Source organism: Girardinichthys multiradiatus, chromosome 12 (genome assembly GCF_021462225.1).
Source record: "Girardinichthys multiradiatus isolate DD_20200921_A chromosome 12, DD_fGirMul_XY1, whole genome shotgun sequence".
NCBI lineage: Eukaryota > Metazoa > Chordata > Actinopteri > Cyprinodontiformes > Goodeidae > Girardinichthys > Girardinichthys multiradiatus.
In genome coordinates this window covers 53,243,467-53,256,491 of record NC_061805.1, presented here as the reverse complement: position 1 = coordinate 53,256,491, position 13,025 = coordinate 53,243,467, and the positions used below count along the sequence as shown (strand labels likewise).

At 41.4% G+C, this 13,025-nt stretch overlaps 2 protein-coding genes and 1 long non-coding RNA gene across 3 annotated transcripts; 2 read left to right on the top strand and 1 right to left on the bottom strand.

The window, feature by feature from the left end:
* Positions 1 to 199: 199 nt before the first annotated feature.
* LOC124877653 lies at positions 200 to 2,600 on the top strand. The gene is made up of 3 exons (XR_007040578.1): positions 200 to 630; positions 1,958 to 2,023; positions 2,200 to 2,600. It is a non-coding gene; the product is annotated as an uncharacterized LOC124877653 (long non-coding RNA).
* Positions 2,601 to 6,251: 3,651 nt separating this feature from the next.
* LOC124877651 lies at positions 6,252 to 7,521 on the bottom strand. The gene is made up of 2 exons (XM_047381027.1): positions 7,475 to 7,521; positions 6,252 to 7,303 (listed from the first exon to the last, which is right to left on the bottom strand). The coding sequence occupies exon 2, from the start codon at positions 7,292 to 7,294 to the stop codon at positions 6,413 to 6,415; it is 882 nt and encodes a 293-aa protein (XP_047236983.1). The 5' UTR covers positions 7,295 to 7,303; positions 7,475 to 7,521; the 3' UTR covers positions 6,252 to 6,412.
* Positions 7,522 to 8,676: 1,155 nt separating this feature from the next.
* On the top strand, positions 8,677 to 9,944 carry LOC124877650. The gene is made up of 2 exons (XM_047381026.1): positions 8,677 to 8,721; positions 8,893 to 9,944. The coding sequence occupies exon 2, from the start codon at positions 8,902 to 8,904 to the stop codon at positions 9,781 to 9,783; it is 882 nt and encodes a 293-aa protein (XP_047236982.1). The 5' UTR covers positions 8,677 to 8,721; positions 8,893 to 8,901; the 3' UTR covers positions 9,784 to 9,944.
* Positions 9,945 to 13,025: the final 3,081 nt, after the last annotated feature.

The following is a 13,025-nucleotide window of genomic DNA, read 5'->3' as shown; positions in this document are numbered from 1 at the left end:
GGTCACATGTGTTAGTCATTATGGGGCCCAGGGGGGGTTGCCATGGCAACAACTCAAACTGCAGGCAGAAAATCAAGAAACTGTCCCCAGACCATCTGTTGTTTCTGCTGCAGCAGCACACAGAACCTCTTCAGTCATTTAATGCATGTGTTCTGTTCAGATAACAGGACCCTCACCCTTGGATTATCAGGGTCCGGTTCTGTCCAGGGTTCTGTGAGATTGACTCATAGAACCCTGGTACTATTCAAGCGCCTCAATCCTTTTGCCATGTTAGCTGTCATGATCCTCTGACGATTGCTTTCTAATCATTTTTGGGCTCTTTATTGTCATTAAGGGCTTTCCATATAAGTTTGTTGCACTCTGATAGTCTGGGAGAGTTAAATGAAGAACAGAGACACAGCCAATCACAGAGCAGGGCTACAGGGATCAGAACCATAGGAGCCAAAATCAAAGAGGACACAACCACAGGGATCAAAGCCACAGGGTCCAGAACCAAGAAGAACAGAGTCGCAGGGACCACAACCAGAGAGAGCAGAACATCAGGGACCAGAACCCTCTGTGTCAGCTGCATGTTCAGACAGAAGAGTAAATACAAAGTCTGGGTTTTCCTTCATTCTACAGTCAGAGGAGGTAAAACACCAAGATGTTCCTCTTTATTAAATGCTTTTTAGGAGGAATATCTATTTTTGGTTTAGAACTATAGCTGAAAAATTCTACAGTCAGATAAGGTCAATTTGAGTTTATTTATTTAGCACATTTCCAGCAACTCAGGCTGCACAAAGTGTTTTACAAGAAGAAATCAGCCAAGAAATGGTAAAAGGCCTTACAGTAAAGGGTTAGAAATAAAAAAGAATCAACTCAAAACAAGACAATAAAAAAGTTTTAAATGGCTTATTAAAAGCAGCCAGAAAGAAAAAAATGCATGCGGGTGAAGCAATTCAGATAAAGACAATGAAGAGGAAACCAAAGCCACTAAAGCAGTTTAAGACAACTGTAAAAACAAAATGTAAAGTCAACATGTGCTGAGCCAGTTCTGCATCTTCAATGGTGATTTAAAATGCTGCCGAAGCTGAACAGATTTAATATTAAGACGTAGCTTGTTCCAAAGTTTGGAACCTGTCTCCTTCAGAAACAAGTCTAGATCTTGGAATGGACAGCATTAGTTGTCCGCTAGACCTCACGGTTCTTTCTGGAGCAGCTCAGACAGGTTGGTCGGCTTGACCATGTAAGGATTTAAAAGCAAAAAGTAAACTTTTAAACTGGATCCTGTTGGAGACAGGGAGCTGGTGTAGGGACGCCAACTCTGGGTTAAGATGCTCCTTGCATATCGTACCAGTCAGCAGATGAGCGGCAGCGTTTTGGACTAACTGGAGACGATGAATCAAGGACTGATCCAAAGTACAGAGAGTTACAGTTGTCCAATCTGCAAGTAACAAACAGATGAATGACATGTTCAAAGACATCAGCTGGAAGCTATGGCTGTACCTTAGACAAAAATGACAATCTCTGTTCATTTCATTTTCTTTAATGTATGGACCACCACTGTTTGACGTCTTCAAGATAACACAATAAAAACTGAAATTAGTCTTTTCCTGTTTTTAAGGGCAAATAAATCTGTAGGTCATCGGCAAACATTGGAAGGAAAGGTCATACAGTGAAATATTTGAACCCAAAGGCCAGACCTTCACCAATCTCTCACCAAGCTCTTTCCAAGTGTAACCTGGCTAAAAATACCCTAATGATATTAAAATAGTATATATTATATTATAAAACATTCTAAATAAATCTCTTCCAAGTGGGCCTTGTAGTTATTTGCCCCATGATGTCACGCTGTCAGCGGCCAATCAGAAGGCATAAGAACTAATAGTAGTAAATTATATGGTTATGTTTGCTATTTTGTGCTATTTACACAGTCCAAAAGTAACTAATACTATTGTGAACTGATCTTGAACTATAGGAGCCAACAACCAGGACAGTAGAGCGACAGATCGATTCTTTAAATGCAACTTTAACTACGGAATTGGTAAGTAAATATTGTGATATAAAACTAATATATAGTTTATTCAGACTGAATTTATATTTTCTGGACAGTTTATATTGATATTTATACTGTTAATTTGTCAAATTTAGCATGGCTATTTTTGGTTTGTGATGATATGTGCGCACTGGAAACTTAATTGGTCGTGTCTTTTTATACAGGCCAGGTTTTGATGGCGAGCTAGGAGCCCTGTCAACTCTCCAGGATAACAGCCTGAAGAATTTCCCCCGGACCTCAAATGAACTGAACCTCCTTCACTTTGTTGGTCTGGTTGGAGACTCCCTTGAGCAGCCGCCCTCCTGTTGTTTTCCATTCTGTTTCCAACAACATTTGGCTGAACGGCTCATCCACTTAAACTCTCGTTCCATCCCCAATACCCATGGTCAATTTTCCCTCTGGGCATTACGCTGGGCCTGTGGGCTAATTGCGTCTTGGCATCTGGGTACAAATCTGAACTTTTGCGTTACATTCAGAAAAAAAATACTCTGAACATTGCATTTAATTGAATTAACTTTGAACTGATGAATTAATTCTGAATTGACCAACTGTGTTATGTATATGAATGGCCATTCTGTTTATTTTTTGTGTTATTTTTCACAATATATGGTACCTTCTTGCACCAAAATATACTTTGCATCTTTATGTCCTTCTCCTCTCCTGGAGTCGATTTTAGATCGTCTGATAGTAGCCTACATCATAAGTGTGGATGTTGTACAATTTGAGTAACATACAGGTTCCACAAGCCTTTGGCAAGCTTTTACCAAGCCCATGCAGCACACATGCTGCCAAATGGCCAACTGGGAAGAAGACCAGCTCCTTTTCCAGTGTCAACCCAGCTCATCAGCTGCACCCTCCTGGCTGCAGGAACCTCACTGCAAGAAACAAAAGACATGCAGACACTTCTGCATGTAACAATACAGTGTGCATATTTTAAATTTGCACTACAGTAATGTCTATGAATTTAATCTTTTTCCAAAGAACTGGACGTCAGTCAGTCAGTCATTTTCTACCGCTTCTTCCACAGTGGGTCACGGGGGAGCTGGTGCCTATCTCCAGCAGTCTATGGGTGAGAGGCGGGGTACACCCTGGACAAGTCGCCAGTCCATCGCAGGGCAACACACAAACAACCATGCACACACTCATTCATACACCTAAGGTCAATTTAGAGACCAATTAACCTAACAGGCATGTCTTTGGACTGTGGGAGGAAGCCAGAGTACCCGGTGAGAACCCACGCATGCACGGGGAGAACATGCAAACTCCATGCAGAAAGACCCCAGGCTGGGAATCGAACCCAGGACCTTCTTGCTGCAAGGCAACAGTGCTACCATCTGCGCCACTTTGTTGTGAATGTTTCAAAGTGTTGGTAATTTTACAGAAGACATCAGGGTCAATTTCATTTCAGTGTAGAAACAACAGGGGCCTTTTGTGGTTCAGCGTTGGATGAACATCGGGTAAAACCCATCCTTCTGACCTTCTGTCACCATGAAGAACACTTTTACTGGATTCTTTGTAGGCCACACCATGCTTCTCACATATTGTAGAGAGTGCAACTTGCACTTATGATGGTTGGGACAGAATTGATGTCAACATCCAGACGTTTTCCTAAGCACCTCCACTTCCCTTCAGGCACTTTCATTCCAACCCTGCTGTGGCACTTGAACAAGCTACCCTTTCTGCCCATGTGTAGAAGCTGGCCATCATGTTGACCTGCAGGCCATCTAGTGCAGATATGGTCAAACTGTAAAAGACACATGGAAAGAGTAAGGCATTTTATACCTTAACCCACAGAATCCAAATCTAATAATGATTTTTGTTACAACTGTAAAATAACTTTTTTCCACTAACATATTTAATAATCAATCAATGGCCGAACTACATAGAACAGCACTGGCTCCTGTAAAGTCCAAAAGGAGACTCACACCGACGGGCAAAAGTTTGACAGACATTCCCACTAGATCAATGCGTCGTTCCCTCTGCTTTCAGCACCAGCCTGGAATGTGAGCAGCTCTGGTTCCTGCTGCATTCAGAAGCTAGAGAGGAGATAGCAGCACCAGAGAACTTCTCCACAGATGTTGGAGATGAACATTTAGGCTGCTGACATCATCATGAACAATACAGCAGATTCACCTCATTTACATCTTCCTGCTCTGGATATAGAGCTCAGATTATTGGACTGTTGGAGACACTTTCTATTTATGTAGATCTATATTTTTTTAGAGTTTTTCCAATTTTTTCCAAATTTATTTTTTAAGCATTTTACACTCTGTAAATATTTAAATAATTCTGTTCTATATTGTTTGTAATTTTGTTCACTTTTTATTCATGGTTATTAATTATTGTTTCTAGTATTTATTGATCCTTCCTAATATCACCTTACTAGAGGTTGACCTTTAACCTGTCCTGCTGCTGAAACTATTTAATTTCCTCCTAGAGGGATGATAAAGTTAATCTTATCTCTATATTAATAATTATATGATTGTTCTAGAAGTTTCTGTTCTCATTGACTCGACTGTTTAGGAGGTGGATCTCTGCACCATGGAGCTGGTAGCGTTTTATTCATTCACTGTTGTTCATTGGAGGAGAAGATCTCTCCTTTCTCTCTGTCTTTCCTCCATCTTCTCTGCTTCAGACACTCTTAGGTTCACTAAAGGTCCTCCTCACTGCTCTGAACATCTCCTCACGTTAGGAGCTCTCTGAAGGCCTCAAATGCTTCATGAATAACTTTTATCTTAATGAGGGAAAATTCTAAGAAAAATCTGAGAATTTGAGGAATCCTCCGATTTTTCTTACAATGACGTCACTAGGAGCTACTTTTAGTCTCAGGATTCTTTGGGAAAACGGACCCTGATAATTCTGTTTTTGCAAGTTGTCCTTCAGCTGTGAGGCACCTGATTGAGCCAGAAGTAAGGTACCGTGTCAAAACCTCATTTATGTTTGAATGACCTTAAGGTGAACCTCAGAAGTATTGGAACTGCAGGGTGAAGCACATGCCTTGATGGGAAGGAGACTCCTATTCGATGTTACCAAGAATGTCTTTGTGTGTGGAGATAAATTTGAGCTGGTTTTGAAATGTCTGTACTGACATTAATCCTGTCTTGTCTGACTATAGGATGGTGAAAAGGAAATCCTTTTCAAAGCTATAACCACCAATAAATGGCTTCTATTACAAAACTCAATTTCAAAAATTGTTGACCTGCAAATGAGACAGAATTAATGAGACGGAGAGAGTTCGCCTTGCTTTCGGTCTCTACTGTGACGTTGCTGAACAGCCTTCAGGGTCAGTTTCAGATGGCAGAGTTCCTGTCATTGGTCATTAGTTCCTGGCAGGAAGTTCAAGGCTTCCCTCCCCACAAGATGTATCTACAGTCACATTTAGTAAATCAGAATCTGGGTTCTGATGAGGCCCGTTTGTCAGATAAAAAGTATCTTTAGAAAATCTAAGCAGGTAATAAACATACTTCATATTAAGCCAACATTCCTGTATTAAATGTGTTTATTGGTCTGATGTAATATTCTGATCTTAAATGTCCTGTTTTTATTTGCTGGAAATCATCATAATTTTTAGTCATGGTTTTTTAGATTGGTGAAGGCTTAGTTATTTCTAATTTATTAGTTTTGCAGCTCTAATGGCCTTCATTTTGACCTCTTTTGAAAGCAGGCAGACAGGAAATGGGAGGAAGACCTGCAGCACAGGTCACCGTGGGGCTGAAATTAAACTCTGCCAATAATAAATGTTTTACAGTGTTTTAAAGTGACCAGAATCCTGCATTAACTTGGTACTAATTGTTCTCAGTCTGACCAGGCTGTCCTGATTCATCAGATGTTTTAGGCCCATTTGTCTCTTCCGTATTCTGGACTTTAGACCATTATTAATTGTTATTATATGATCATATGATCCAGCTGCTTTTCTGAGAAGCTGAACCTGCTTGGTTTAAACTGGGAGAAAATGTTTAATTTAATCAGATCAGTTCTCTGATATGTTCTGTGTAGGTCTCCTGATGAAACGCTGCCAAGAACCTACATTAAATCAGTCTAAGTAGCCCTGATAATCAGTGAGAACCACTCAGAACCTGTAAGCTTGGGAGAGTCTTATACTGATTAAAAATTAATAAAAACTTGCCTTATTTTACCAGAACTGGTGTGTTCGTTCTACATTTGGTGTCTAGTTTTTAGCTTTGTCATAAAGCAGTAAAACCAGCAGCAGACATGATCAGATGCTCAACTTTATTAAAACAGTATCATCAGAGACAGATTCGGAGATTAGGACAAGAGAGGACTTGTGAGACAAGAACATCATGTCATAGAAGATATGATGAGAATTAGTTTTCATTTCTTCTCAATGAGCATGCTCAGAAATGATGATGACGCTATCTAATTAAAACACAGGTACTCTCTGAAGCCTGAATTTCCCTCGTTGAGATTCTTCTCAACGACCTCGACGCCAGCGTTGATATACGGCAGCACTGCGGTTGGGTCGAGGATCAGGGTGATCATCTTGATAGGATCTTTGCTGCACTCATTTTTCTTGTAGTAAAGATACACCGGGGTTCCTAAGGTTCCCTCATTCAGGTTTGTTTCCATTTTCTCATAGTTTTGATTCTCATAGCTCTCTTTGGACTCCTGATCAGTGGAGACCTGAAGATCCTTAATGGCCTTCTGACTATCGGTGGCCTGTCGGTACCAGAGGAAGACGTAAGCGCCGCCTGCATCTCTATTGGTGTCTTCATCCATTCGGATGTAACCTTGACGGAACAAGTTGGCGTCTGAAGAACTGTTGAGAGTGGCATTGATGTCACAGATGTAGGTTTGAGTCTCCCTCTTCACCCACAGGTAGATCCAGTTTCCTCCAGCTCTTCGGTTCAGGTCACAGGGCAACCTCTCCCACAAAGGCTGGACTTTGGTGGCGTCAGCTCCTGCGTCAGTGGAGAGATCGAGCTCCACGATCGGAACATCATACTGAGAGGAACCTTTGTAGAACCACAGGTAGATGGGGCTGCCACTGTTTCCAGTGTTGAGATTTTTGTCGACCTTGTGGTACCCTTCAGTGACCAGACCTTCCTTCATTTTATCGGTGAAGGAAAACTGGATCCTGGTGATTGCTGGGCAATCACTGGTTTTATACCAGAGGTAGATCGTGTTCCCTTTTCCTTCTGGGTTCAAATTAACATGAACTTGGGTGAAGCCATGTTTACGTAGCTGATGCTGCTCAGCTTCATTCACAGAAACATCGATGTCAGTGATGTACTGCGGCATCTTCAGCTCCTGCATCAAAGGTAAACCGACCATGAGAAACACAGTGATGGAAACTACATATGACCACAGGATAAAAGATTTGCCTGGTTCCAGAAAACAATTTACAGATTAGTCTAAAACATCACTGGAGGAAACAACGTGGAGAATTTCATATGTGATAAAAATGAAAGTGAGATATACCTGCAAAGATAGAGCTGAAATATAATGGATCTGCACAAAGTACAAAAATATGATTAAAAATGAACCTAATTCATATAAAGACTGTGTTTCAGGTCCAACATAAACCCTATTATGGAGAGATTAATGGATAAAGTTACTTACGTGTCTGCAGAGTTCTGAGGAATTCTGCTCATACGTTCAATCAGTCTTTATAAAGATCCTCTGAGCAGAACATGGAACCAAAACCAAACCTGCTGACATGAATTAAAAACTCCAAAACTGATTATTTTTGAAAATTAAGGCACAGTTCTTCTTTCTAGGTTCTGGGAGTTTCAAACCATATCTGGGCAGTGCAGATAATGTCACTTATATGTTGATCCTGCATTTTCTGAACCCACTGGTATGAGGAACGTCATCTGTGAAATATACCACGTTCTCTGTTTCACACTAAAGAGGATCCCTGCATGAATTCCAGGTCGAAAGACGAGGTCAGTGTGTGATCTTTTCTTTTAAATGTTGTAATCCATGGCTGGACCCGACAACGTTTTAAGACCACACACACTCTGACCTTGTCTTTGTTGCATTTTGGAGTTGGCCCCATTGGTTCACACCAGCCTGTTGGTCCAGTAACTTCTTCAATGAGGCCTAGCTTGAGAATGCATTTTATTTCGTTCTCAACTTTTGGGGGGAGAGGGACGGGGATTCTGCGTGGTGTGCTCACGCTGTATGGCACTGCATCATCGGTCAACTCAATCTACATAGGTTCACATTATCGATTTCCCCAAACACATTAAACTGCAGGTCTTATGGTGACCTGGAATTCATGCAGGGATCCTCTTTAGTGTGAAACAGAGAACGTGGTATATTTCACAGATGACGTTCCTCATACCAGTGGGTTCAGAAAATGCAGGATCAACATATAAGTGACATAATCTGCACTGCCCAGATATGGTTTGAAACTCCCAGAACCTAGAAAGAAGAACTGTGCCTTAATTTTCAAAAATAATCAGTTTTGGAGTTTTTAATTCATGTCAGCAGGTTTGGTTTTGGTTCCATGTTCTGCTCAGAGGATCTTTATAAAGACTGATTGAACGTATGAGCAGAATTCCTCAGAACTCTGCAGACACGTAAGTAACTTTATCCATTAATCTCTCCATAATAGGGTTTATGTTGGACCTGAAACACAGTCTTTATATGAATTAGGTTCATTTTTAATCATATTTTTGTACTTTGTGCAGATCCATTATATTTCAGCTCTATCTTTGCAGGTATATCTCACTTTCATTTTTATCACATATGAAATTCTCCACGTTGTTTCCTCCAGTGATGTTTTAGACTAATCTGTAAATTGTTTTCTGGAACCAGGCAAATCTTTTATCCTGTGGTCATATGTAGTTTCCATCACTGTGTTTCTCATGGTCGGTTTACCTTTGATGCAGGAGCTGAAGATGCCGCAGTACATCACTGACATCGATGTTTCTGTGAATGAAGCTGAGCAGCATCAGCTACGTAAACATGGCTTCACCCAAGTTCATGTTAATTTGAACCCAGAAGGAAAAGGGAACACGATCTACCTCTGGTATAAAACCAGTGATTGCCCAGCAATCACCAGGATCCAGTTTTCCTTCACCGATAAAATGAAGGAAGGTCTGGTCACTGAAGGGTACCACAAGGTCGACAAAAATCTCAACACTGGAAACAGTGGCAGCCCCATCTACCTGTGGTTCTACAAAGGTTCCTCTCAGTATGATGTTCCGATCGTGGAGCTCGATCTCTCCACTGACGCAGGAGCTGACGCCACCAAAGTCCAGCCTTTGTGGGAGAGGTTGCCCTGTGACCTGAACCGAAGAGCTGGAGGAAACTGGATCTACCTGTGGGTGAAGAGGGAGACTCAAACCTACATCTGTGACATCAATGCCACTCTCAACAGTTCTTCAGACGCCAACTTGTTCCGTCAAGGTTACATCCGAATGGATGAAGACACCAATAGAGATGCAGGCGGCGCTTACGTCTTCCTCTGGTACCGACAGGCCACCGATAGTCAGAAGGCCATTAAGGATCTTCAGGTCTCCACTGATCAGGAGTCCAAAGAGAGCTATGAGAATCAAAACTATGAGAAAATGGAAATAAACCTGAATGAGGGAACCTTAGGAACCCCGGTGTATCTTTACTACAAGAAAAATGAGTGCAGCAAAGATCCTATCAAGATGATCACCCTGATCCTCGACCCAACCGCAGTGCTGCCGTATATCAACGCTGGCGTCGAGGTCGTTGAGAAGAATCTCAACGAGGGAAATTCAGGCTTCAGAGAGTACCTGTGTTTTAATTAGATAGCGTCATCATCATTTCTGAGCATGCTCATTGAGAAGAAATGAAAACTAATTCTCATCATATCTTCTATGACATGATGTTCTTGTCTCACAAGTCCTCTCTTGTCCTAATCTCCGAATCTGTCTCTGATGATACTGTTTTAATAAAGTTGAGCATCTGATCATGTCTGCTGCTGGTTTTACTGCTTTATGACAAAGCTAAAAACTAGACACCAAATGTAGAACGAACACACCAGTTCTGGTAAAATAAGGCAAGTTTTTATTAATTTTTAATCAGTATAAGACTCTCCCAAGCTTACAGGTTCTGAGTGGTTCTCACTGATTATCAGGGCTACTTAGACTGATTTAATGTAGGTTCTTGGCAGCGTTTCATCAGGAGACCTACACAGAACATATCAGAGAACTGATCTGATTAAATTAAACATTTTCTCCCAGTTTAAACCAAGCAGGTTCAGCTTCTCAGAAAAGCAGCTGGATCATATGATCATATAATAACAATTAATAATGGTCTAAAGTCCAGAATACGGAAGAGACAAATGGGCCTAAAACATCTGATGAATCAGGACAACCTGGTCAGACTGAGAACAATTAGTACCAAGTTAATGCAGGATTCTGGTCACTTTAAAACACTGTAAAACATTTATTATTGGCAGAGTTTAATTTCAGCCCCACGGTGACCTGTGCTGCAGGTCTTCCTCCCATTTCCTGTCTGCCTGCTTTCAAAAGAGGTCAAAATGAAGGCCATTAGAGCTGCAAAACTAATAAATTAGAAATAACTAAGCCTTCACCAATCTAAAAAACCATGACTAAAAATTATGATGATTTCCAGCAAATAAAAACAGGACATTTAAGATCAGAATATTACATCAGACCAATAAACACATTTAATACAGGAATGTTGGCTTAATATGAAGTATGTTTATTACCTGCTTAGATTTTCTAAAGATACTTTTTATCTGACAAACGGGCCTCATCAGAACCCAGATTCTGATTTACTAAATGTGACTGTAGATACATCTTGTGGGGAGGGAAGCCTTGAACTTCCTGCCAGGAACTAATGACCAATAACAGGAACTCTGCCATCTGAAACTGACCCTGAAGGCTGTTCAGCAACGTCACAGTAGAGACCGAAAGCAAGGCGAACTCTCTCCGTCTCATTAATTCTGTCTCATTTGCAGGTCAACAATTTTTGAAATTGAGTTTTGTAATAGAAGCCATTTATTGGTGGTTATAGCTTTGAAAAGGATTTCCTTTTCACCATCCTATAGTCAGACAAGACAGGATTAATGTCAGTACAGACATTTCAAAACCAGCTCAAATTTATCTCCACACACAAAGACATTCTTGGTAACATCGAATAGGAGTCTCCTTCCCATCAAGGCATGTGCTTCACCCTGCAGTTCCAATACTTCTGAGGTTCACCTTAAGGTCATTCAAACATAAATGAGGTTTTGACACGGTACCTTACTTCTGGCTCAATCAGGTGCCTCACAGCTGAAGGACAACTTGCAAAAACAGAATTATCAGGGTCCGTTTTCCCAAAGAATCCTGAGACTAAAAGTACAGGGGTTGGACAATTAAACTGAAACACCTGTCATTTTAGTGTGGGAGGTTTCATGGTTAAATTGGACCAGCCTGGTAGCCAGTCTTCATTGATTGCACATTGCACCAGTAAGAGCAGAGAGTGAAGGTTCAATTAGCAGGGTAAGAGCACAGTTTTGCTCAAAATATTGAAATGCACACAACATTATGGGTGATATACCAGAGTTCAAAAGAGGACAAATTGTTGGTGCACGTCTTGCTGGCGCATCTGTGACCAAGACAGCAAGTCTTTGTGATGTATCAAGAGCCACGGTATCCATGGTAATGTCAGCATACCACCAAGAAGGACGAACCACATCCAACAGGATTAACTGTGGACGCAAGAAGAAGCTGTCTGAAAGGGATGTTCGGGTGCTAACCTGGATTGTATCCAAAAAACATAAAACCACGGCTGCCCAAATCACAGCAGAATTAAATGTGCACCTCAACTCTCCTGTTTCCAGCAGAACTGTCCGTCGGGAGCTCCACAGGGTCAATATACACGGCCGGGCTGCTATAGCCAAACCTTTGGTCACTCATGCCAATGCCAAACGTCGGTTTCAATGGTGCAAGGAGCGCAAATCTTGGGCTGTGGACAATGTGAAACATGTATTGTTCTCTGATGAGTCCACCTTTACTGTTTTCCCCACATCTGGGAGAGTTACGGTGTGGAGAAGTCCCAAAGAAGCGTACCACCCAGACTGTCGCATGCCCAGAGTGAAGCATGGGGGTGGATCAGTGATGGTTTGGGCTACCATATCATGGCATTCCCTTGGCCCAATACTTGTGCTAGATGGGCGCGTCACTGCCAAGGACTACCGAACCATTCTTGAGGACCATGTGCATCCAATGGTTCAAACATTGTATCCTGAAGGTGGTGCCGTAGTGACCTGGCCACTATCCTGCAAGAAGAATGTCTTAAAATCCCTCTGACCACTGTGCAGGACTTGTATATGTCATTCCCAAGAGGAATTGATGCTGTATTGGCCGCAAACGGAGGTCCTACACCATACTAATAAATTATTGTGGTCTAAAACCAGGTGTTTCACTTTCATTGTCCAACCTCTGTACATTAAGGGCACCAAGGACTGACCAAATGTCACGAGCATGCTAAATTAGCAGTGTGGTGGCCCGATATTGGACTCCAAATCATGAACTGAGTAAGATTATGCAACTTTTATTGCATTGTAAATTGTATATTGTAAATATGTATATTCTGTAATGCAAAAACAGAACAAAAGAGCAAAGTGTACCGGAGGCAAATTCCTTGTTTGTATGTACGAACTTGGCAATAAAGCTGATTCTGATTCTGATTCTTTTGCAGGGAGAATAAGCCCACACAGATACGTGAACTTCTCAAAGAGACTCCTCTGCTAGATGGCCTCTGGCAAAGGATTGGGGCTGATCTGTGCAAATTGGAGGGCAAGAACTTCATGATAGTGGTTGATTATTTCTCAAGAGACATTGGGATTGATTTTCTTACTAGCACCAATAGCAGGCAGGTATTATTAAACTCAAACACATGTCTGTGAGATGGGGCATCCGATTAGAACTAGTTAGCAATAATGCAACCCAGTTTACCATCAACGAAGTTCCAAGACTTTAAACTGGATTATGGCTTCACCTATATAACTTCAAGCCCTCATTATCCGCAAACGGAG

Coding starts and splice junctions, on each gene's coding strand:
- LOC124877651 (XM_047381027.1), bottom strand. CDS start 7,294: ATGCCGCAGTACATCACTGACATCGATGTTTCTGTGAATGAAGCTGAG.
- LOC124877650 (XM_047381026.1), top strand. CDS start 8,902: ATGCCGCAGTACATCACTGACATCGATGTTTCTGTGAATGAAGCTGAG.